Source organism: Pectinophora gossypiella, chromosome 13 (assembly GCF_024362695.1).
Source record: "Pectinophora gossypiella chromosome 13, ilPecGoss1.1, whole genome shotgun sequence".
In the NCBI taxonomy this organism is placed as follows: Eukaryota; Metazoa; Arthropoda; class Insecta; order Lepidoptera; family Gelechiidae; genus Pectinophora; species Pectinophora gossypiella.
Window position 1 is genome coordinate 2002349 of NC_065416.1, and position 27353 is coordinate 2029701.

Consider the following 27353-nt stretch of genomic DNA (forward strand, 5'->3'; position numbering starts at 1 on the left):
ATTTCGATACAACTTTGCTTTGCTGTCAAATACTAATAATTAAACAAACGTTCATCACTTGTTTATTTTTTGTAAGGGCATGGGCAAGGCGGCAATAATTTATAATAAAACTGCATCATTGTAATTACTATCACAAGGGGCTGTAAGTAGTTGCCTTCTAAGTACTAGCTGTGCCTATCCCATTAAATTCAAATTCAAAAATATCTTTATTCAATAGGTAACCTAGTTACACTTTGAATAGTAATTTTATACATAGCGAACGTCTTATCCTCCTAAAACTACTGCAGCTGCGTTATACGTTAAGGCACGTGAAGCCGTTGGTCCCGGTTACTATTTACTGGTGTAAGTGAGTAATCGTTACAAAAGTCATGTCAGGGGCGTTTGGCGGCTCAATCATAGCCCGGAGACCAGTGTGGATGAGGCTGGTATTCCACCCCACAACCCACACGATAAGAAGAAGATGAGAGTGGAAGTGGTGAGTGAAATTCCGTGGCTGCTGCCTACTCCACCGTGAACGCGTGACCTTATGAATGTATGTATAAATATATTGAAAGTTTATAGGCTCTAGTACAGATAACTAAATATATTGACAGCAATCAAGCTTCAATAATGAGCCGACAATTTCATCAATGGTTTTAGAGTTGAGTTAACAAATGAATGCAATTACGCTGCAAGCTCAATAACGGGTTTAACAGCGATCGTAAAATAATTATTAAATTAATTTCCGACAATTACGGCCGCGGTTTTATGCGCTTGCTAATCTGTATGTGTTATCTATCTGATAGTTATAATCGTGCTTGGGGGCAAAGGATTGTTTTTGTAATGCAATCTACACTATGCACACACCCACAGCACTTTTATAAAAGCGAAACTTAATTACATCAGTAAATAACCAGGACTAACGGCTTAACGTGTCTCTTCTTACTTTCGGATAATCAGGTGATCAGCCTGTAATGTCCTAACCAAACTAGGGATCACAAAGTGGTTTTTGTGATATGTCCCCGCCGGGATCCAACACTCAACCACTGCACCTATAGAGGTCGCATGTGTATTGTATTGAATAACTAATGAGTCATGGATATAGGTCGAAGGAGTAAATTTATGCAAGTAAAGTCAAGTCGTTAGTTTCTCCTAAAGTGAACCTTGTAATTACTAGATAGAGATGGGTCTATTTTGGTACGGTCCCTATTATACCGTCCCTATTTCGGGACGAGACTGCCGCCAATATAGAGAGAATGAATAAGAAATATTTCAGATCTTTCGGGTTCAATATCTTCACGTAAACTAAAAAGAAAGTTTATTTAAATTCTATGCATAGTCGGGGATAAAACGAAAAAGAGAATACAATATTTTTTATACATTAGCTTGACACAGAATGTCTATTGCTACCTATATATAATAGAGTCAATTTATTATTCTTAAGGCCTTTAGCATGCAGATAAACTGTCTGGAACAAGATCTACTTTTTACCTTTCATGAGATCAATTATCGACCTCATCAACCCTAGCGTCAGGGTTATTTTTGAGCCGCCATAGGCCACTGACATGGCTCATGTAATAACTTAGTAGCCGGGATCGACTATTCAACGCACAGATCATGTTACTATCGCACAATCGGATGATCGATCAATGCTAACCTAACCTAACTAAACTAGGGATCATAATGTTAGTTTTGGGATCATGTCCCCAACGGGATGCGAACCGGGGACCTTTATTAAAATCACGGATTTTCCACTTGGGACATAATTCAGTTTTTTTGCGATACTGTCCATTAGCATTCCCTTCTTTACCACCGGGTGAGAGCCCTCAGCGCTCACCATTTGGCCGGCCAAGTAGTTAAAGTCATCTGTGGCTAATCTACAATAAGTCACATAAAAAATCTTTATAACAAAAATATGTTAGACCGTTTGTCTTTCTTGTGATTGTCTAATACGTTTTACTTCATGAACTGTTCCGTGTTCAACTGTTTGTATAACTAAATGAATAAGCATAATTGAAAAAGAGCATTAACAGCATAGAATAAAACTACGTGTAGAATGGTCACACTCCGCCCCGCACTATTTATCGAGCGCCAACCTCACCCCCTCTGGGTCTTACTTTAGTCTTAAATGGCCGTAAGTCTCTAAGGAGTAAGGGGGAGAGCGCGCTGATTGTATCTCGCTCGCACTTACGCGTTAGGTGGCACACAGTAAGAATGAGATTTTTGTATGAAGCGTCCTTAGTGATATATTGAATCGTGAGTAATACTAGCCAATATTAAAGTTCAGAACTTGGTCAAGAAATGTGACGGCAACTTGATGAGGGAAGTTCGTAAGAATTTCTACCAGAAGTCTTTGATTAATCTGGGCCTTAATATATGAGTAGAAAGAACTACTAACAGAAAGTTTCTGTGAAACAATTTGAAGACAAGTTTTTTTTATCATTGAAAGATTTGAGTGTGTTTGACCACAATCCAGCCAACGGCCTCCATGGTCCAGTGGTTGAGCGTTGGGCTCACGATCCGGAGGCCCCGGGTTCGAATCCCGGTGGGGACATAAGTATCACAAAAATCATTTTGTGATCCCTAGTTTAGTTAGGACATTACAGGCTGATCACCTGATTGTCCAAAATTAAGATGATCCGTGCTTCGGAAGGCACGTTAAGCCGTTGGTTAATACTTACTAATGTAAGGTCGTAATCGTTACATGAGTCACGTCAGGGACCTTTGGCGGCTCAATAATAACCCTGACACCAGGGTTGATGAGGCTGGTATTCTACCTCACAACCCACACGACAAGAAGAAGACCACGATCCAGCTTGGCCTTGAGCAGCGATGTGGTCTAAGGTGAAGAACGCAGACTCAAATAGTGCCTATTCACTCTTGCCTTGAAAATCCCCAAATTATATGTATCGGGGATCAATGATGCAGGAAGAGAATTCCATTCTTTAGCAATTCGCATAATTAAGGAGGAAGCGAATTCAGTGATTCGAAGAGGAGGAACGTCGACCACATAAGTGGAACTCTTCTCTGCGGTGCGTCGTCCCATGATGGAAGGAGCAGGTACAATCAGCTCGTGCAATTTCGGAGCACAAGTAGGTCCAAGTATAATGTATCTCCTCGAAGGGGTCCCACTCCTACCAGCTACGTTTAAGTCCCATGTCCCTGTCCAAGTTATAGGGGGCGAGCCTATTGCCATTAACCAGGCACAAAATTATCTATGATTCAAACATGAATTCAAGCTCATCCCCATGAATTCAAACCCGTGACGATGATGTCAGGCGTTCTTCGAATAGGGCCTTGATTACATCAGGATGAGTTCATCAAAACGCGCTCGATTCTAATTTCCGTCCCACGCCCCATATTAAAAAAAAGCTTGGTAAGGTGAGGGTAATTGGTTTTGCGATGTATGTGCCTTTGACTGCCTAATTGGGATTTGGGATATAGTCGTAAGGTTATGTGTCCCATATTATTGCACCGTTCCGTCCCTAAGCATTGAATTACATCCAATGTCGGTGTGAATCCGCAGTGCTGTGCCATTGTGCCGTGGTATGCGCATTATTGCATTACTCGAAGTGTCCGGCGCAATAGTTCTCACGGAGTACAATCTGAACTGGCTATCTACATAGAACGGCTACGAAAGCAAGCTTCATAGTTTGTATTATTTTATATATTTTTGTTATTTGTACACAATAAGCTTGTCCTGAATCACAAGACGGGGGGGACCCCCTCACCCCCCTCTTGTAATTCCCCCCGGAGGGGGGGGGGGGTAGTACAGGTATGTTTATCTCTAAGAAAGAGAACGAGCGAGAGAGAAACAGGCCACATCAAAGCATTTATGTAAAAGAGCAATATTGCGCACTTATTTTTATATGCGCAAATGTCAAACTGCAATATTGCTTCCTCAGGTGGATTGCTTTGATATATGGATTTACAAGATTTTAGAGACGACAATTGCTGCTACATTTCTATTCCTGTCCAACCTGTTCGATCATTATAAGCAAGCGCAAATGAAATACAGATCTTTATAAAATGGCTGTGACTGTTGGCGGAGATATTGTCTTTGTATTCAAAAACGTAATGTAATGGCAGAAGCATATATAAAAATAATTGTTGCTTGATATTTGAATCACATTATGTATCGAATGATGTTGCTACCTATATTGCTTCTCTTTATTTTGATCAGAATAATAATGGGTGGAAGTTGTAATTGTACCTTGGTGTAATAAAAAGGGTCATGCTTTATACCCAAAAACAAAGATAAAAGATGCATATCCATGAAATTAGAAGTTTAAACGAAGAAAAAACTTAACAACGCCATCTGTCGTGTTTTGGGGAAACGCTAAGTGGAAAGACCCTCATTACCAAAAATATCTGCACGACCGTTATAAGCAAGCGCGAATGGAATACAGATCTTTATACAATGGCTGAGACTGTTGGCTGAGATATTGTCTTTGTGTGCGTGTGTATAGGATACACATACTTACAAGTCTTGCTCAGTAGTTTAGTAAGAATGTATCTCACTGTTCACTGTTCTGAGTCTCCTATGGTACAGAATACCTAATACTGCGTTCAGGCGTGCTTTCAAACCCCCGATTTAGGTCAGCTATTACTTTATTGTTTACAACCAAGCATTCCTCGTCACATACGCGCGTTTGACTACTTTGCACACGCTTTCAAAGTTTGCTATTGTTTTTCTATTTGAATATAAATTATCTATACCAAGCATTACGGCGAAAATTCCCCAAATACACGATAGATGGCGTTGTTCACTTTTAAAATGATTATTACCTATTTTCTCTCATTTAATACATAATTATTCAAAAATGTAATGTAATGGCAGAAGCATATATAAAACTAATTGTTGCTTGATATTTCGATCACATTATGAGAAAGATCAGAATAATAATGGGTGGAAGTTGTAATTGTCCCTTGGTGTAATAAAAAGGGTCACCATTTATACCCAAAAACAATGATAAAAGATGCATATGTCAGTTATTCATGAAATTAGAAGTTTAAACGAAGAATAAGCTTAACAGATATTAGTTTACTGTTTACTACCAAACATTCCTCGTCACATAAACGCATTTGACTACATTTCACCCGCTTTCATAGTGCTAACTATTTTAGTGCTAAATCCACAAAAAAAAAACAAAAAGCATGGATTTAGCACTAAAAAAGTGTTTACTATTGTTTTTTATTTGAATATCAACTATGTATACCTAGCATTACTGCCTATATTCCCATAAGGATAGGTTTTTAAAAAGACATTTTGTAAATATTTTCTCTTATATTGGTGCAATGAAGTTTATTTGTATCTATTGTATTGGTATTATAGATAGATTCGCAAAAGAGAGTAGGCTTAGGTCAGTACGTAGATAGGATTAAATCACTTTATTTTAAGCGATAATGGGGGACTTTCCAGGTTATATTCCTCAAAAACAATATAGATGGCGCTGTACATAGTTTTCTTCGTTTAACCTTCTAAGTTCATGGATAACAGACATACGCATCTTTTTTCTTTGATTTTGGGTATAAATGATGACACTTTTTCTTATCATCATTATCAGCCCATAAACGTCCCCACTGCTGGGGCACGGGCCTTCCCTATGGATGGATAGGGAGATCGGGCCTTAAACCACCACGCGGGCCCAGTGCGGATTGGTGGTTATTAACGACTGCTAATGCAGCCGGGACCAACGGCTTAACGTGCCTTCCGAAGCACGGAGGAGCTCGAGATGAAAACTTTTTTTTTTGTGGTCACCCATCCTATGACCGGCCTATGACTTTTTCTTATACCCAGGCACAATTATATCTTCCACCGATTATAATTCTGAACAAAATAAAGAGAAGCCATATAATGTGAAGTAATTGAATGTGATCCAAATATCAAGCAATAATTATTTTCATAATATATGCTTCTGTCATTACATTGTATTTTGGAATTATTATGTACTCGAATAATGAAAAAATATTTAATTATCACGTCAAAGCTGTACAACGCCATCTATATTGTTTTTGGTGAACGTATCCTGGATAGTCCCTCATTCATTATAGAGTAGTAATAATAATATAATAAATAATAAAAATAAAAATAAAAAATATTTTATTTGCATTAACAATAGTGTACATTTAGAACTAGTAGCTGGAGTTTCCTATTAAGCATAGTAATGCCTGTGCCAGGAAACTCCGCTCCTTCATAGCAGAGGTTATACACATAAAATAAACAAAAAGACACTAAGTAGGTATAACAAATAATTGTTATTGTTAGTAGAGAGAGCATGCATGTGCGTCTGAGTGTGCTAGCCCTACGACATTGTCTTGGGATCAGAGGTTGCTCCCCACAGAACAGTGGGTAGCAACCTCTGCTAATGAAAATAAAAAACAACGCCATCTATATTGTTTTTGGTGAACGTAGCCTGGATAGTCCCTCATTCATTATAGAGTAGTAAGGAGTAAGCATCACGGTCTGAATCATCCCCCTCAGTATTTGTTACGAGATCACTAACACCCATACGCGCTTGTATGGCTGCCTGTGCATACTTGAACAAATACTGATTCAGCTCATTATTCTGAGTGGAGTGGTGAGTGGGTGATCATCAAGTGGAATTTTCTATCGCCAAAGTATAGAATTGAAAATTGAAAAAGACACAAAAAATCTCATAAATTTTGCGACGGAAAACTCCACTTGATATCAACTCAGAATCATGGTCTGAATCATCTCCCTCAGTATTCGTTACGATGTCACTAACACCCTGTAGTTTCTTGATGTTCCGTTACATGAATACGCCTCGAAGGGTGCTTTCGAACACAAAAGTTCGCATGTCTAAGGACACTAAAGTGGTTTTACACAAAAGAATAGCAATATTTGCACCTTACACCTGACTTATCTTCACGCCATCCCGCACAGGGGTAATATAAAGACGTTTACTTTAATAAATTGTTTGGGGTGTCTTGTGAAATTTACCACAAAATTTGCTAAGCTTTTCATATCCCAAAATTTATTCAACATAACACAAAATAAGATCACGATTACATCCCAATTAGGAGTAGTAAGAGATACCTGAGGAGCTCGGTGGCGCAGCGGTTAACGCGCTCGGTCTGCGATTGTTGAAGTAAAGCAACTTTCGCAAAGGCCGGTCATTGGATGGGTGACCACAAAAAAAAAACGTTTTCATCTCTAGCTCCTCCGTGCTTCGGAAGGCACGTTAAGCCGTTGGTCCCGCCTGCATTAGCAGTCGTTAATAACCATCAATCCGCACTGGGCCCGCGTGGTGGTTTAAGGCCCGATCTCCCTACCCATCCATAGGGAAGGCCCGTGCCCCAGCAGTGGGGACGTTAATGGGCTGATGTTGATGAGAGATACCTACATCTGTCGCGAGATGAACTAAGTATCCACACCACATCGAGCTTTCTGTTAGACCAACGTGATAGGTGGTGAGCCGTATCGCCGTCTGTAATGGTCGAGACAAAGAACTGTTATACGTTTTAATAACTTATTGATGCAGCGCCGTATGGGCGCTTAAAATATCCTGGAACAACCATTAACAAACAATAGTAAAAAAAATGTTTCAATCAATCAATAATACTTTATTGCACAACGACATATACAAAGGACATAAACATACGAATAAAAACATAAGTACAATAGGCGGCCTTATTGCTAAATAGCAATTTCTGCCAGGTAACCTTAGGGTGAAAGAAGTTAATGTTTGTGTGTTTGTTTGTTAGTGTTTGTGTGTTTGTTAGCTTCTTCCCGATATGGTTTGGGTTGTGTGGTTTAGTGATATGTTATGTTGGTATATAACTATATTATAATTATATGGTTCGGAAAGGCGGCAAATAATAAATGCTTGTTCTTAGTGAGGCGTTTACTAACTGAAGGTGGTGAAGATATAATTACAAAAGTTCATACTAGCTTTTCTCTATAGATAAGCTAGTATAGACTCATCTTTATCTATGTTTATATTTGTATTTATTTAAGTTACGCTACAGCTAGAAACATTTTTAGAAAGCAAAATAAGCATGTTTTTTAACCGATTTTAAATTAAAATTCAAATTCAAAAATATCTTTATTCAATAGGTAACATCAAAAAGGAGGAGGAGTAAATTTGTGGGGAACTTTTTTTAAAAAAAAACAAGAATGTTTTTTGTTCAAAAACTTACAAAGAGCTTCAAGTCGGGACGTCCAAAGGGCTGATTCCTTAGAAAGACCCTTTGCATACAAATTGATCAAATTGTCCTTAAACTAATGCGCATCTAAGGTTTATTTGAGCCGATTCCTTACCCATTTCCACCCTTAAGGAAAACGTAGAGGAAAAGCAGACGGAAAATCTAAGTAGGGTAATCTTACAGCCCCTGACAATGGATTAAGATGTGCAATAGACTTACGTAGAGCGAATTTGAAAAAAGAACCGGCCAATGGTGAATCGGAATCGTAGAGTTCGGCACTATTGAGCATATTAAGCAACATAGGGCAAAAAAATCGGATATGCTGTATAGCAAGGATGTTATGGATATGAAATTTCGGATACGGATTGGATACGGATAATAAATTATTTCGGATTATCCGTTAGTTTCGGATAATGTCGGTCACGGATATTAATATTTTAAGGAATTTCAAAAGTAAAATACTTACAAATTAATAATAAAGTGGTTTTATTTATAACGATAAGTTATATAATGTTATACATACATAAACAGCCTATATACGTCCCACTGCTGGGCACAGGCCTCCCCTCAATCAACCGTACAATAATGTTATACATTTACGACAAAAGAAGAAAAAAAGGAAACAAATAATACGCGCGGCTTGTGTGTCGGCAGCGGCCTCTATCCGATATTATCCGAAACTTTCTTACTATCGCGGTTCTTGAGATACAGCCCGATGACAGACAGACGCACGGACATACAGACAACGAAGTCTTAGTAATAGGGTTTCGTTTTTGCCCTTTGGGTTATCATCACTAATTTAAGAGCCACGCTTTCGTCGGTGTAGCATTCTCCATGCAAATAAGGCAGTGGTTTTCCTCTTGCCTTCCTCCCCGCAGTTGATGCGAGTGTGATGGCGCCCAGAATAGTCTATTTCAATGCCGTAAGTACAAGGACTCCTGTCCTCCGCTTGTTACTGCTGCCCTCTGTCAAGGGTTACCCTTTGGGTACGGAACCCTAAAAAGAAACGGCCAATTGCGAGCCACACTCACTGTACAATTTCGCGAGATAATCGCTTAACGAGATTTTTTTTTAATACAGGTACTATTAAACAGAAAGTCTAGTTCAGTACTATTATTGATTACATTACATTACATTTCAATATAGTTAACGTTTTACGATAGCTTCAATACGCTTTATAGTCATGAGCAATATCATGTACACACTTTAAAACCCTGTCGCACTACCGTATTTGACATTTAATGTGGTTTACGGTTTAAATTGTCAAAAAAGTTAATGTGACATGGTTGCAAAGTGTATAGATATTAGTACTCGTGACCGTACGAGTTAATTCTGTCAAAGGAAGCCAGTGTTATAACGTTCATTAGCATAGTGATGTATCAGTCGAGATTAGGCCGATCGATTCTTTTATTATATACAACACTACCTACATACTCTTCTTACGCTTTTTAAAAGCTTCGCCAAATAAAGACTGTGCAATTTTCATCTTCTATCATGTGGGTTGTGACGTGGCGTAACAACCTTATTAACCCTGGTGTCTATTAAGCCGTCAAAGCCCCTGACATGGCTCCACAACACATCAGTAAGTAGTAACCGGGACCAACGGCTTAACGTGCCTTCCGAAGCATCATTCCGAAGGATCATCGTATTTCGGACAATCAGATGATCAGCCAGTAATGTCCTAACCAAACTAGGTACCACGAAGTAATTTTTGTCATATGTCCCCGTGGAATCGAACCCGGGACCTCCGGATCGCGAGCCCAGCGCTTAACCACTGGACCACTGAGGTCGTTAAACGTTACTATGCAATGTCTTGTTGGATTTAGTTAGAAGATATTAGCTTAGAAAGTAGCTCCATCGATGTAAATTTATGTAAAACCCAGCAGATATTGTACTTGATGAAAAACCGACGGGAAAGCAAAGTTTATAAGTTAGAATTTGCGTCGTAAAAGCAAATGAAATATTGTCTGTGAAATTCAAGTGATAAATTATGATTGAGAATAATAAAGTATGAATTTAATATTTGAGAGAAAGGGTGAAGTTTAAAAATATAATACAAAGGGTATATTGTGGCTGAGCAGTATGTTCCACGGCCTCCGTGGTCCAGTGGTTGAGCGTTGGGCTCACGACCCAGAGGTCCCGGGTTCGAATCCCGGTGGGAATATATCACAAAAAGCACTTTGTGAAACCTAGTTTGGTATTATTGAGCCGCCAAAGGCCCCTGACATGACGCATGTAACGATTACTCACTTACATCAGTAAGTAGTAACCGGGACCAACGGCCTAACGTGCCCTCGGAAGCATGGATCATCTTACTTTCGGACAATCCGGTGATCAGCCTGTAATATTCCAACCAAACTAGGAATCCCAAAGTGATTTTTGTGATATATTCCCACCGGGATTCGAACCCGGGACCTCCGGGTCGTGAGATCAACGCTCAACAACTGGACCACAGAGGCCGTTATCAACATTATCGTGCACGATTGAAGACTAAAGTAAGACCGAGGGGGGTCTGTGGCCTTTTTAACTCCCCAGATCCAGACTTCTTGTATATTACGTATAATATTATATTCCCCACATCATTATTCCTTATCTTCTGAACCCATGACACAAGAGGATGGGAAGAATTCATTTATCATCAGTAATACGCATCCAATATTACAGACGGGTAGGCTGGCGATAAAAAAAGATTTACCGCGGTATAATGCTTTCGATAAGTTTCGGCCCTAAGCGCTGAGTTCGATCCGTTCTGATTTGGGTATAAAACGTGTTGCTAGGTTATATGCTGTGCCCATCTGTAATTTGAAATTTCAAATTCAATTCTAGAATTCAAAATTCAAACTTTATTGCAACAAAATAAAAAGAAAAGAATTATAAAAATAAATTTAAGCCGCCTACATGGAATTTCGACAGCCTTATCGTTAAAACGATTTCTTATAGGCAACCATAAGGTGAGGATGCTAAAGATCTAAAATTATAATAAATGATTAAAATTAGATTTTGGTTTAAATTAAATTAAAATAAGATATTTTTTTTTTTGTAAATAAGATATTTTACAGTGGCTGCAAGTTGTCTTTGATTACTTGTGGCTCTGCCCACCCCATTAGGGATTACGGGCGTGAGTTTATGTATGTATGTGTATGTATATTTTATAAAGTAAGTAAGTTATTAATTGTAACTGAAAATAATATTAATTGGAGACGCTGTTATGAACATAAAAATAACTATCTCAGTAAGTATTTGATTTAATTAATTATTTATACAAAAGTTTTATATCATCGTTGCCAATTTAAAAGCGCTTATGTGTCGCTCTCACCAAATTTCTTTTTTGTCAGGATCAAATAGTATTTTGCTCCTAAAACTTTAGTACAAACTATTATGTACGTAACTATCAATTATCTTTTAATATTTTTAACACAGTTATACAAAACATTTACAGGCGGAAGATTTTTTTAATTTCTGTAAAATTAACCCGATTGCACATAATAGATTTTAAATTAGCAATGACATAATGGCCCCGATTCCTGCAGACGCCGCCTAATTTTATTTTAGGTTATATCCGTCATTTTCGTATCCGTCGAAAAGGAAAGGGACGGATGATTCACAGCTCTTAATTTTAGGAAGAATGAGTAAATTAATGTGTCGGGTTATTGACTGACGTAAAATTTTTAGACGGTTGGTTTAGATTTGTGCTTAAAATTGACGTGTGTTCCATAAATTTTATGCTTGTCGATTACCCGTCCCTTTCCTTTTCGGCGGATAAGAAAAGGACAGATATTACTTAAAATAAAATTAGATGGTATTTACAGGAATTAGCACCAATGTTTTCTAATAATTTTTGCTTTCTTCTTTTCAATAGGACATTTTAATACCTACCATAAACATTAATATACCTAACTATAATATACCTACCTAAAAAAATAGAGAATCTTCATGTCACCACTTATAAGTCAACAACGCCATCTATACGCACCTAAAGTAAACGCAATGATAAGAGCTGTTTTACCGACAGAGCGTTCTACGCATGCGCTCTGCTTGGAGGCCACGGTCACACACACAACTACAAAGCTTCCAACACAGTACTTTTTATGTCGACCAATCGCCACACGCACACAAGTCCAGGCCGCCACGGCTGTCAAACGCGTTCTTGATGTCAATAATGTGTTTTTTGTGATATTTATTGTTATTTTTGTCGTATTGTGAACGAGAAGTGATAAAAACGTAAGTATTATAGTTATTTTCTAATAGTTCGTATAGTAATTGCATTGATTTGATGTCTTTTTGTCGCAATCGAATTACTAGTAACCTTAAAAAATAATGACCTCAGTGCGCATGTGTGAGTTATCAGACATTGAAGTTACAGAAATTATTAAAAATCAGTGTAAAATTGTATAAAAGTAGCGTATTCTAATTTACTAATAAATATTATTTGCTTGTTTACATCGGGTGGCAGTATTAGAACAACATTTTCGACTGTTCTTTCAATATCCGATATGGTCTAGTGGCTAGGATACCTGGCTCTCACCCAGGAGGCTCGGGTTCGATTCCCGGTATCGGAATTTGACTTTTTTATTAAATATTTTTTTCTGTTTCAGATTCAAAATGAATTTGATGGCGGTTTTGGGTATTACTATGGTGTTCGTGGGGTGTTGTTCCAATGTCGTGTTTTTGGAACTCGTCGTCAAAGAGGACCCTGGTGCGGGGAACTTAGCGACATTTCTTCAGTTCTTATTCATAGCCACGACGGGCTTTTGTACTGTCGGAAAGTTCGGAACAGCTAAAAGAAACATACCTTTTAAGCAGTATTTACTACTAGTTGGATTCTTTTGGACTAGCAGTGTCGCTAACAACTACGCATTCGACTTCAACATCTCTATGCCGCTACATATGATATTCCGAGCCGGATCCCTCATGGCAAATATGGCAATGGGTGTTTGGATATTGAAAAAACGCTACACATTCTTGAAATACTTGGCAGTTTTCATGATCTCTGCTGGCATAGCGATCTGTACTATCGTGTCCAGTGGAGACGTGAAGGCACCAAGGGAAACAAGTGAAGACGCGGCAGAGGAAGAAAGACTTAAGTTCATAGATTGGCTATGGTGGTGCTTAGGCATTGCCATACTCACCTTCGCCCTATTTGTCTCGGCAAGAATGGGAATCTTCCAAGAATCGCTTTACGCTAAACATGGCAAATATCCTTGGGAAGCCTTGTACTACACTCACTTGTTACCACTAGTGTTTTGGCTGCCAACGACACCAAACTTATTAAGCCATATAAAATTAGCTACAGAAACACCCGTAGTTGAGTTCTTAGGCATAACGTTCCCAAGACAAGTGCTATGGTTAATACTGTACGTATTGACACAAGGGTTGTGCATTAGTGCTGTGTACGTTCTCACAACCGAGTGTGCTTCTTTGACAGTCACTTTGACCGTCACTTTAAGAAAATTCGTGTCACTTTTATTCTCAATTGTGTACTTTAGAAATCCTTTCACAATGGGACATTGGATAGGAACGCTTTTAGTGTTCATTGGCACGCTAATATTTACGGAATTATTACAGAAGTTTGTTTGCCTATTCTTGCCTAAAGCGGAGGAGAAGAAGAAGGTTCAGTAGGAAAATTAGTTTATTTTTTAATATTCAATAGCACAATTTTTAATCAGTACTATGTTTTATCAATAAAATAATATCTAATAGATAAAAATGATCATCGCACTATGAAATCAGCTATGTCATTAAATACATAAATATTGAGACTATTTCAAGGTCCTATACAAGATAAATAAAAAATAGAGTAAAGATATTTTACTTAAGTATTAAAATGCCATTTATTTTTATCATGTATTTTTATCAAAATAGACGCAAGTATGCTTGAGCCTTGATTGAAGTGAAGTTCTGCAATTTCATAAATCACTTTGTGCACATAAATTAAGTATGTATTGTTGCTTGTAATAAAAGCTAAAAGTAAGTGCCTGTAAATAAAGCAAGCTGAGAGTGAGTAGAGTCGAACTATGTCGGAAATGTGGACAAAACATTACCCTACAAGATTCGTGGTATAAAGAAGTAACTAGACTTGCACCATATTCGTTGAGAAATATTTAGAATAAATATTACGTGGTGTTATTATAACTTTATTATAAGGGGCATGAATATACAAACTAAATATTTATGTTACTAGTAGAGTTGTGTTCTTATTTATTTTTTAGGGCGGAAAAGTATTCTTATAAATGTCACAGAACTTCATTATTTTTGCAATTATTTCTTTATATTACTGATAACTTTCTGAAATTGTATGTATTTGTGTATGATCGATTTAATGGTAGGAACTGTAAACCTACATAGTGTGTAAGTGCACTTGTGGCTTTCTTCCACGGTTCGAAATACTGCTCAATAAATAATGACAAATGCGCTTAATTAACGTTTTGCGGTAGATCTCATGTCCACTTAAACTGTCATTCCTCATTTTAAACATCTACTTATAAGTATAATGAAATGAATTTGGTTAGGTATCCTGAACACGTTTTCGAAATCCGGTTCAAACCCAGTTTTATTGAAGAGTGAATAGTAGTTTAAATAATTCAATTTTATAAGGAATTTGAACAAATTGTGACATAAACACTTAGTTATTTTCTGTAGTTAAGGAATGTTGCGTGAAGGCATGTTTACCTTTGGTTATAATAATTATTGTTACCTACCTGTATTATTTGACTGACACGAAAAATACTATGCAATAAGTACTTTAAAACTTGTTACTTCTTTTTTTATTTAACTGAAGTATTGTTTGGAGTACAAAAATCTACACATCAACTGTACTTTGTGGTATCAAGTGAAATTTGAAGTCGAAAAATTCACGTTTTCTTTTTGTATTTCTTTTTTTTTAATTCTATACTTTTGCGATGAAAAATTCCACTTGATATTAACTCAGAATAATGAGCTAAATCATCCCCCTCAGTATTCGTTACGATGCCGCTTACACTCCGTACCAGTACGTATGGGCGTTAGTAATCTATCAGAGCATGATTCTGAGTTGATATCAAGTAGAATTTCCTGTCGAAAAATTCATGAAAATATTATTGTTTTTCCATACTTTTGCGACGGAAAATTTCACTTGATACCACTCAGAATCATGATGTGATGCCTCAAAGTTATCGTTACGATGTCACTAACACCCTGTATGTCAACTATGTAAGTATAATTATGTTACGTTTATATACCTACCTAATTAATTTTGTTTTTATTTAATTATTGTTATTATTCCTAGACAGAAATTATTAATTTTAAATAATTTACTGATGTATATACTTACTTTACTAATTTACGGTACAAAATGGTTGTTGCAAATTGAAATAATAAATAAATTTTAAGATAATGACAAAAAATAATGAAATAAATTTTGAGATTGTGTTTAATTGTTTTTACTTATCGATTTAGTTGTAGTCCTACTATATTCTTCCTTTATCATCGCCAAAATGGGTTGTCGTTGACAGATACAAAAATGGTGCTTATATTAAGAAAAAATATAAGAATTAAAAATCATAATCAAAATCAATATCATTTCGCTATAAATGATAACATAAATGAAAATAAGCTTTACTTCCGTATTTGAAGAAAAAATAAGTCTTACTATAAAACAAATCCATCAATAAAAACCGCATCAAAATCGATCTAGTAGTTTCGGAAATAAATGGCAGCATAAGTTTGCATAAATAAACATCCTCTCAGCCTAACGCATTTACCGTCGTCGCGGGTAAAAAAATATAAAAAAATCTCTATATAATAATATTTGAAACCCGGTCCGCGAAGGTCTGTGTTGCTCTATGTTTAAAACATAATATATTTTTTTAAGCCAACTCCACTCCCACAGACAAACTAAGAAATTGCTTTTGTGGGGTTTTTATTGTATCTATATTTTTTGTATCCTTATGAAAAATTAATACTTTACTTACTTATATAAAATAAAAACGTATATCCACTTTACATAGCTATTATCATAAAATAAATGATAGTTGTAGAATAAATGACGTAATCGCCAAACGTTATCTGCGTTCGCCTAATTATATTATTCATGCATTCATAAATTATATGACAAAATCATTTAGGATATCAAAGTTATTACTGATAATGGGTACCAATTACCGTCGCTTAAATCAACAAAATTCGCTTTCGTAATTTTATAGTATAAAAGTACTTAGGTATGTTCTCTCTAACATGATAATCCTGTCCTTTGTATATGTCGTTGTGCAATAAAGTATTATTGATTGATAAATCGTCTTCTTCTATCGTGTGGGTTGTGAGGTGGATGAACTACCTCACCAACCCTGGTGCCAGGGTTATTACTGAGCCACCATAGGCCCCTGACATGACTCATGTAACGACTACGTTCTTACATCAGTAAGTAATAACGGGGACCAACGGCTTAACGTGCCTTCCGAAGCACGGATCATCTTACTTTTGGACAATCAGTTGATAAGCCTGTAATGCCCTAACCAAACTAGTGATCACAGAGTGATTTTTGTGATTTGTCCCCACCGGGATTCGAACCCGGGACCTCCAGGTCGTGACCACAACGCTCAACAGTGCAGTGCAGCAGCTTGGTGGAGTATGCTCCGTAAACCCCACCGGTTGATTGAGGGGAGGCCTTTCCCAGCAGTGACACGTAAATATAGGTTGTTTAAATAGTCAGTAACATCCATCGCAAGATGAACTAAGTACCCACACCTCACCGAACTTCGAGCTAGATGAACCAACGTGATAGATGAACCGTATCGCCGTCTATAATGGTCGAACCAACAGCTGTGTTAGTGAAAACTGCACTTATGATAAATGAATGACTCATTAGTGCATATCTGGTACCGGTACTAATAAATAAAATATTGTTTATTTTCGTTTACAATTTTTTTTTCATTTTCATGCAATCATTAAGCTTGAAAAGCCTGTGTTGGGGAGTTGCCTGTGTTATAATATATTTTAAGTTAAAATTTGTGTGTCATCGGCTCGCTTCTCGTGCCGATCCGCTGTATCGGATTCTTTTTTTAATTATACTCGCTCTCGAACAAGGAGCTTCGTATAATTGAGATAGAACTTCACTTACAGGTAAGTTCGTTTTATCTCATAATTATTATAACACTTCATAAATTACACATACTTACATTCGTTTACGAACATCGCTAAACCTAAACAGATTTGTCTCGAGTCCTTCTTCGGCATCGGTCACTTTAACAGCACACTTTTTGATTATCACATTCAAAGTGCACAACAGAAATCTTTACTACTTTGGTGCTTACTTAGTTATGGTAGCAAACAGAAATCGCACATCGACTGGCAGTGGGCATTCGCCGATGCTTGCAGCCGCTAGTAAATAAAACTTACAACAATGAGGTTTAATTTATCTTCAAAAAACTTCTTAACAACACGGTTTTGAAGACATTTTGAGTGTCCTTATAATCATTCTTCTATCGTGTGTTTTTCTGGCGTGTTCTTCTAGTGTCAGGGTTATTAGTAAGCTACCAAAGCTCCATGAAATGACTCATGTTGTAACGATTACATCATTATAATTTGTATGTCGTTTAAATATCTCGGGCCTATGTATTCCCGGACTTTTGGAAGGCGTGCGTGGGGCCGAAGCCAACACGTAGAGGCCCCTTAATAATGACAGTTTAATAATAATAATTATTATTATTATCGTGGTGTTTATTATGTACAATTAATGACGTAGGTCTAACAGACTTATCTTTGAATGACATGCGAAAATTATGCCTACTCACGATTACGAGATCGAGTATCTACTATGACATAAATTACGTTGTCAAGGATATTTCCTTTGATAGATAAAAAATATATATTTGCTTCCGTATATGTTGATTGTTCAAGATTTAGTTTTATTTGGCAAACCAACACGCGTAAGATAACGTTGGTACTAACCTAACCTAACTAAAATAGGTTGGTACTTACTTATGAGTTATGACTTAGAGAGTTACGTTTCTACATAGGTGCCTAATAAGTATAATTCCTATTATTTTTAAAAAGCCAGAACCGTTGTTTCTCATGCCCTCCGAAGAACGTATGAGTCACCCATACAATGATTGACTGCACGCAAGAATGCTTAAGTTTGTTGATTGATATCAGTCAACAAACATTATTTTGGAGATATGATTTTTAAGTACTACACTTTATGCATTTTTTTCATAACCAGTTTTATCATCTTCTTATTCATAGTCGGGATGTATTAAAGTTGTTAATATACTAAGTTATATAAACTAGGTTAAAGTAAAACCCAAGAAGGCCAAACACTGTTCACTGCACTATAAAAGAGAAAACGTAAAGTCGGTTAAATTGGTTAGAAGCGCTTAGATCCAAATAATTTACGCTCTCATTAATTTGCCCGCAACATTTTCGCAGGCGCTTGAATAAAAACTTTCTTTATTTTACTTAAAAACTGGGGCCGTCTAAACCAAACAAAAAGGCTGTACATTGCAGCTAAACATAAAATACTTTCGACTTAAAGCTAAAAATGTGTCCCACACGTTTTCCTAACCGCGATTGGGCAAAATTAGTGGCTGTTGGAGCAGAAGCTTAGCTTGCGAAATTTCCTACCTACCAGCTTAAGCGCATCTTCTGAAAAACAAGCGAAAATGCTCTTAAAAAGGCCTGCACAAGAGACAGGGCGAGTGCACCGGTTATAGCCAGCTTTCTGTAAGCGACGGCGTCGGAATTTCAACAAGTAGAATTTGGAATGTACCTTTTAGAGTTGCATCTTTTCGCTCTTACAGTTGGTGGGTAAGGTTTAATTTTGGTGGTCGTAGGGTAAAGCCGGCAGCGCAGACATTCTTGACGAATGTTGCCAAAACTGGCGATTTTCACCTCGTTTCGGGGGTTATTGTTTCTGGCAGTTAGCTCGTGGGTACGTTGTGTGTGAATTGGAGCGCAAACCTCATGTTAAAGGAGACAGATTTGTGGTGACACTAATTTGTTGTCGCTATCTAAGAAATATATAGAGTGGCTTTCGTTATTTGCTGCGAGCTTTTCTCGGATTTTCATTAATAGTTATTACTAATATTGTTTGCCAAGATTTTTCTTTTAAGTAGGAAATCGTATCTACTCGTACTAATCAGAATATATGACGAAATGTACCAAGTACGGAAGGATCGTATTGAATGTTTAAAAACTGTATTTCTAAAACTATACTACACGGCGTTCGCCTTCTCTTTGTTCCATGTACGCTCTTCTTGGTCTTCCCCTTCCTCTCTTTCCTTCTATCTTCCCTGCTATAATGTTTTAATAAATTCGTCGTGTTTTATTAAGTGTCCAATCATCTTACCTCTTCTGTCTCCTTTCCCTTACTCTTACTAGTTTTTCATTAGTAAGTACCCCTTTCCGTCTTACTTCTAACTTATTATTTCCGTCCTCCTTCAATACCACGTCTCAAAGGCTTCGAGTCTCTCTTTGTCTTGCTTTTAAAAAAAATACAACAATAAACATCATATGGCCAAAAACCGTAAATAATATTAAGCGGTCTTGCTTAAGTCATCTTAACTAAAAAAATAAAGAAGTCAATGTTTACGAGTATGTTAGTTAGTGCTGATTCTAATTAAGGTTAATTTACACAGTTCTTAAACTAGCTGTGTCTCTTTCTTACACTTACAGTTAGAGAAGGATAGCACCTATTTTTAGAACTGACAAATTAAGATCAGCTCAAGTTTGTGTCTCAAAATCGACACCATTATTTACAAATGAAGCCAGACACTCAGAAATTCCCAACAACTATACTACAATTTCCATTAATTTAGCTAACCAGCTTTTCCAGCCTTAACAAAGCCTTTATTCAAGTCTCGTTTTAGTCAACCTAAACTAAATCCTAGGTCTTTTAGGCTATTCGTCTTAGCGTGGGCCATCCCTCTAGGGGTTAGTTACCCCTCTAGTCGGAAAGGGGTGGGGGTGTCAAAGGTTACACCGCGCTTGCGAATATTAAAGAAGGGGCTATTTTCAAAGCCCGACTATTAATAGTCGCTTTTTGACGTTGGTAAAAAGTTGTTTGGAAGTACGGGTACGGGTATCTAGAGCGTATGGAAAGTGAAGTTTATATGGAAAACCACGCTTGTGGTTCCTATCAGGGTGGGCGGAGCTAGGTATACAATACAAGTCACTAGAAGACAGTACGGCTTTTTTTTCCACGTGGTAAAACTTAGTCATACCCTGTGTACTGTATACAAAAATCTCATTCTCATCGCGTAAGTAAGACAAGTACCTATGTGTGTAGTTGCAAGCTAGTCAAAAGTCTAGGGTAGTCAGAGGTACACCCATCGCAAGATGAACTAAGTACCTACACCTCCAGCTTTGGCCTCCGTGGTCCAGTGGTTGAGCGTTGAGCTCACGATCCGGAGGTCCAGGGTTCGATTCCCGGTGGGGACATATCACAAAAATCACTTTGTGGTCCCTAGTTAGGACATTACAGGCTGATCACCTGATTGTCCAAAAGTAAGGTGATCGGAAGGCACGTTAAGCCGTTGGTCCCGGTTACTACTTACTGATGTAAGTAAGTAGTCGTTACATGAGCCATGTCAGGGGCCTTTGGCGGATCAATAGTAACCCTGGCACCAGGGTTGATGGGGTTGGTACTCCACCTCACAACCCTCACGATAGAAGAAGAAGTAAGATAAAGACAGACGGCTCGCGCGCGCTCCTTCTTACTCGAAGCTATTTGTTCTTTCTAATACGGGACTATTCAATTGACTTTCGCTAAACAAACGATAGATGGCGGTGTTCACTTTCAACGTGATAATTACCTATTTTCTCATTGATGGGGTACATAATTATTTAAAAATGTAATGTTATGTCAGAAGCATATATAAAACTATTTGTTGCTTGATATTTGGATCACATTATATATAGAATGATGTTGCTACCTATATTGTTTCTTTTTATTTTGATCACAATAATAATTGGGTGGAAGTTGTAATTGTACCTTGGTGTAATAAAAAGGGTCATCATTTATACCCAAAAACAAACCTAAAAAGATAAACGATGTATAATATGTCTGTTATCCATTAAATTAGAAGATGATACGAAGAAAAAACTTAACAACGCCATCTATCGTGTTTTTGGGAAACGCCGATTAGAAAGTCCCTCAGTCTTGGACCATGTATGTCCAATTTAAATGACCTCTGGGTAATCTCAAGGATTATTCTGATTGTAATAAATTCTTACAGCAACTTGGCACTAGGCCATAATAAGTCAGATCCACAGGGGAGAGTGAACGATACGTTTAAATATAAACATACATAAAGTAAGTAAAATAAGTATTTAATTTTCATAAGGACACAAAAAATATTTGGATCATAAATGATTATCACGTGCTCAGTCGTGAAGGAAATCATCGCGAGGAAACCCACATTAATTCTGAGAAATACATTTTCGGAGGTGACCTAACCTGTATTGGTTGGTTTTCCCTTCGGGTCGGAAGGTCAGACTGGCAGTCGCTTCTGTGAAAAACCGGACCTGTCAAATGTTCAGGTTAGGTTAGAGGACCCCGTGAAAAACGGGGTAATGCTAGAGAGATGATGACGGACACAAAAAATGTTGTTGCGATGAAAACCCCACAAAACCAATTCCTCGTTTTGTTTATGGGAGAAGAGTTCGCTTAAAAATATTATGTTTTAAAATAAAGTTAACTTATTGTTAAGAGATCTTTTGTAATACAATGTTTAAATGAAGATTTACAGAATTTACTTCTATTACACTTCTGCATGACGTAAATCGACGGGCGTCCGCGTACACTGGCCATGCTCAACAAGTTCTTTAGTCTTCATAATATGATAGATATATTAAACAAAAAGTTCTTTCTCTTACTGACTGATTGACTTACTCATCACGAAATCTCAGAAATTGTAAGTGAAAAAATAATTAGTTATTTTGCGAAAAAGAGGGTAGTTTGCTACCTGCTTGTATGAAACTTCTATAGTTTTCATAGTAGGATTTGACATTTTGTACCTATAGAGATAATTGAGTAATTGACTTGGTCAAAGATAAATTATAAAATGCTATCTAGAAATAGAAGCCAGTCTAAGATGATCATAAATCAATCTAATTTTATTTGTCCACTTATTTTCGAATTTAATTCATGAATTAAGTAACAATGAGAACGACGTTTGACCGCTTTTATTGATGACGTCACAGGACAGTATTTCCATACAAACTCCAAAGAAAATTTTCTTTTTTGACATTTCGAAAAAAGTATCTCATTTGACTAGGTTGTCAAGTAGCCAATATAAAAACATAGGCAAGAACATACGATAGTTTTTATTTCGGAAATCATTATATTTTTTTCCATCATCACCACCTATTACGTTGATCTAACAGAAAGCTCGGTGAGGTGTGAGAACTTAGTTCATCTGGCGATGGATGTACCTTGTTTTAAGTTAAAGCACATAATGGTGCTAATTCCTGTAAATACCATCTAATTTTATTTTAAGTTATATCTGTCATTTTCTTATCCCCCGAAAAGGAAAAGGACGGGTAATCGACAAGCATAAAATTTATGGAACACACGTCAATTTTAAGCACAAATCTAAACCAACCGTCTAAAAATTTTACATCCGTCAATAACCCGACACAGTTAAGTAGACAGCACGTCAAACGGATTGCATACCAGCGACGTACCTTTTGATTCGCCCGGGTTATTCATTCATTTATTCATTCTTCCTAAAATTAAGAGCTGTGAATCATCCGTCCCTTTCCTTTTCGACGGATATGAAAATGACGGATATAACTTAAAATAAAATTAGGCGGTGTCTGCAGGAATCGGGGCCAATAACGGGTTCTTACCGCGTTTAATATCAAAAACATAAACAAGCGGCAAAGAAAGAGGGTAGACAGTCTGCCCGTAGAAAATTATGGATCTACCTACTCCACTCCAATCTCATCAGTCATCCCGTGATCATGGCACTTGCAACAGTGTCGAAATATCGGGAGTCTCATATCCCCATTTAAACGCGGTAAGAACCCGTTATTATGTGCTTTAATTATGATGGATGTACCTCTGACACAGATTGTGATATTATAGTTTTTTTTTAACGTGACTTATTCGATAATTGCCGCAGATGGTATTAAATACTTGGGCGGACAAATGGGGAGCTCTGGAGGCTTTCACTCGGATGCGATATAGTCGTAAGCTTATGTTATGCGTTATTTTTTCCAGATGGCGAACCGATCAAGTTGCCCGAAAACCTGGAGAGCCTGCCCCGAGCTGAACACTTCGCGGCGCAGCGACACCGATGGAACACCAACGAGGTAGGTTGATTCTCCAATGAGCATTACGCCTGTATCCCTGAAGGGGTAGGCAGACTCAAACTCAAAAATATCCTTATTCTGTTTACCAAACTAATTATTTATTAACCAAATTATTTATTTGCTCAACTCAACTTCAACTTTCCTCCTATGATAATAAGTTTATAAAAATCATCATTTTCCTAGCGTTACGGTTTGACAGGTTTTTTACAGAAACGACTGCCTGTGTAACCTTCCAACCCGCGAAGGGAAAAACGTGTAGGTTAGGTCATGTACCTCCGAAATACATTGGGTTTCCTCACGATGTTTTCCTTGACCGCTGAGCACGTGATAATTATTTATGATCCAAACATGAATTCGAAAGCAAATTCGAAAATCATTCGAACTTGAGACCTCAATTAAGAGTCAAGTTCTACCAACTGGGCTACCACGGCTAATAAGTTCATGAAAATGATAGAATAGAATAGAATAGAAAAGTTTATTATAAAAGGACGCCACACACAAAAAAAGACAACAACATCATATCAAATTTCCACTAAAACAATTACACGGATGACGGATGTTTGTCGAAATGACCATAAGGTGGTGGTGGACGTCCTGAGATAAAAGGGCCTCACTCAGCACAAGTCGCGGCGTGAACCACGACGCTGATATTATGTGGACCCTGTTGGGTGACGCACGAACATCGTATTTCATAAACATGTGTTAATGGTGTATATATTCCAATTCAATTCCAAAATATACTTTATAATATATACCAAATTATTTTAATTTAATTTATTTTATTTTATTTTATTTTATTTTATTTTATTTTATTTTATTTTATTTTATTTTATTTTATTTTATTTTATTTTATTTTATTTTATTTTATTTTATTTTATTTTATTTTATTTTATTTTATTTTATTTTATTTTATTTTATTTTATTTTATTTTATTTTATTTTATTTTATTTTATTTTATTTTATTTTATTTTATTTTATTTTATTTTATTTTATTTTATTTTATTTTATTTTATTTTATTTTATTTTATTTTATTTTATTTTATTTTATTTTATTTTATTTTATTTTATTTTATTTTATTTTATTTTATTTTATTTTATTTTATTTTATTTTATTTTATTTTTATTTTATTTTAATTAGAGTGTACATAGACAAATATTATCGCAAAGATCATTGCAGACCCGAATTACATTTTTATTTTACCAACATGCTCTTTTCCCCTATTCAGACACGGTCGACATGACGACAGCCAACTAAACGCTAGTTAGAATGGCAACATTAGCATTAATAATGCACCTGTCACAGTATCACTGAGTGTAGGCAGGAATCGCGGGCAATCCATATTATATGCAAACACACTCGTGTCTGAACATTTTAGCCTACTTAGCGCGGCTTAGTTGAACCACTACTAAATATCACTCTTATATGATTACTGGTGCTAATTCCTGTAAATACCATCTAATTTTATTTTAAGTTATATCTGTCATTTTCTTATCCGCCGAAAAGGAAAGGGACATCGATTACCCAATCGACAAGCATAAAATTTATGGAACACACGTCAATTTTAAGCACAAATCTAAACCAACCGTCTAAAAATTTTACATCCGTCAATAACCCGACACAGTTAAGTAGACAGCACGTCAAACGGATTGCATACCAGCGACGTACCTTTTGATTCGCCCGGGTTATTCATTCATTCACTCATTCTTCCGAAAATGAAGAGCTGTGAATCATCCGTCCCTTTCCTTTTCGACGGATATGAAAATGACGGATATAACTTAAAATAAAATTAGGCGGTGTCTGCAGGAATCGGGGCCATTAGTTTTATATATTTTTTTTAAGTCGCAGACTCAGGGAAGAACTGGTGACTCCCGCTCCGGTTCGTTCGTTCTCTGTGTTTGTGTATTTGTGTTTTTTTTTTACCGGAAAATTCCACTTGATATAAACTCAGAATCATAGTCTGAATCATCCCTTAAAGTTTTCGTTACGATGTCACTAACACCCTGTATATACGAGTATGTTTATAACTTTGACATTTGTTAACAACAAAATAAATATTAGGTAAGTATGGTATTATTTGTCAAAAATATAACAGATTAGGAAATGTTGAAATACTTAAAAGATACTCATTTTATTAAAAATCAATTTAGTCCTTAGACCGTAAGAGTAAGAATAATTCCTCGATTTAATAATATATTACAGTAAGTATTTTTTTAAACATCTATATATATTTTTAAGTATATCTAAGGCCCTGTGGCGAGGTTTTTCTTGCAGCTATTTTTCCCCGGCTATACAAATTGTGAGAAGTTGCAGTAATTTTAAGCGGATGAGACGTTCGATAAAATATTATAATATTATGTAAAAATGACGAGTCAAAGTGTAACTTGTTACCAAGTGAATAAATTTATTTTTGAGTTTGAGTACGTGGTAGTAAAACAGAAAATAAGCCTGACCCATAATACGTAATAGAATAGCTTAGTCATCTTCTGTTAGGTATACAGGTATACAACGAGTCAGTCTAGAAAATAGCTTTTAGCCCAGGACCAATTTTAGGCATATGCAAATGAACCCCACGTTAGAACTATCAGGTACATCCTATTAGCATACATGTGTGGACTAACCCAATTATTTTTATTATAAAGTCTTGAATATTAATAAGAGGCAACAGTTGCGGTAAGACCTTTCTGAATTCTATTTATTTAGGTACACATACAGCAATACATATAAAACTGTTACAGACAGAATTATAAAAAGAAAACTTGGTATATAATATATGCTTGCTAATTACATGCGTACACAACATATAGGTACCGTAAATCAAAACAAACAAACTATATAAATTTTATATTATATATAGCTACAAACCCATGTACTGACTGACTCACTGACATAATTGTTCTCCCAGAAGGAGCGTCGGGGGGTGAAAATAATGTATGAGAAAAGTGATCGGGACCTCCCGGTGAGTATGGGAAAACTTCCAGATCTTGGAAAACTGCTCCGCATCAGGGAGACACCCCACGGCCTGGCAAAACTATCGCACCTGGAACGATTCTTTTTTCACAAAACCTATTTAATTCTTAGTCAAATTGTATTGTCGTTGAAAAAAAATCAAAATGGCGGAAAAACAAGATGGCCGCCATACAAAATTTTATTTTTCCGGAAAATGTCTCGTGGGTAAAAACTATGTATGGGGGTGTAATCGGAACGTATTGTTGAGTATGGAAATACTTCTCGATCTTGAAAACCTGCTCCGCATCAGGGAGACACCCTACGGCCTGGCAAAACTATAAAACCTGGAGCAATTTTTCTTTCGCGAAACATATTTAAATCTTGGTCAAATCCAATCCCCGCTGAAAAAAAAACAAAATGGCGGAAAAACAAGATGGCCGCCATACAAAATTTTCGTTTTTCCCGAAAATGCCTCGGGGGTAAAAATGATGTATGAGGAATGTGATCGAAACGTCATAAAGAGTACGGGTATACTTCCCGACCTTCAAAAACTGCTCCGCATCAGGGAGACACCCTACGGCCTGGCAAAACTATAAAACCTAGAGCAATATTTTTTTCACGAAACCTATTTAAATCTTGCTCAAATTCAATCCTCGGTGAAAAAAAAAACCAAAATGGCGGAAAAACAAGATGGCCGCCATACGAAATTTTCGTTTTTCCCGAAAATGCCTCGGGGGTAAAAATGATGTATGAGGAATATGATCGAAACATCATGTTGAGTATGGAAATACTTTTCGATCTTCGAAAGCTGCTCCGCATCAGGGAGACACCCTACAGCCTGGCGAAACTATCGCACCTGGAACTTTTTTGTTTTCACGAAGCCTATTAAAGTCTTGGTCAAATTTTATCGCCAGTGAAAAAAAACAAAATGGCCGAAAAACAAGATGGCCGCCATACAAATTTTTGTTTT

At 36.7% G+C, this 27353-nt stretch overlaps 2 protein-coding genes and 1 non-coding gene across 4 annotated transcripts in view; all 3 read left to right on the plus strand.

Moving 5' to 3' along the window:
* The window catches only part of LOC126371692 (calmodulin-binding transcription activator 2), a 273169-nt gene that overhangs the window by 86939 nt on the left and 158877 nt on the right, over positions 1-27353 (plus strand). For both annotated transcript variants that reach the window (XM_050016993.1, XM_050016994.1), the window contains exon 3: positions 23345-23436. The gene's annotated coding sequence lies outside the window, so the exon portion shown is untranslated. The remainder of the gene's footprint in view (positions 1-23344; positions 23437-27353) is intronic.
* Positions 12245-15560, plus strand: LOC126371755 (UDP-xylose and UDP-N-acetylglucosamine transporter). Its single transcript, XM_050017111.1, has 2 exons — positions 12245-12369; positions 12744-15560. Exon 2 carries the CDS (start codon positions 12751-12753, stop codon positions 13765-13767), a length of 1017 nt encoding a protein of 338 aa, XP_049873068.1. The 5' UTR covers positions 12245-12369; positions 12744-12750; the 3' UTR covers positions 13768-15560.
* On the plus strand, positions 12636-12707 carry Trnae-cuc (transfer RNA glutamic acid (anticodon CUC)). Its single transcript has one exon. It is a non-coding gene; the product is annotated as a tRNA-Glu (tRNA).

What these genes read in the sequence shown, in the direction of transcription:
- LOC126371755 (XM_050017111.1), top strand. Translation starts at nt 12,751, where the DNA reads ATGAATTTGATGGCGGTTTTGGGTATTACTATGGTGTTCGTGGGGTGT.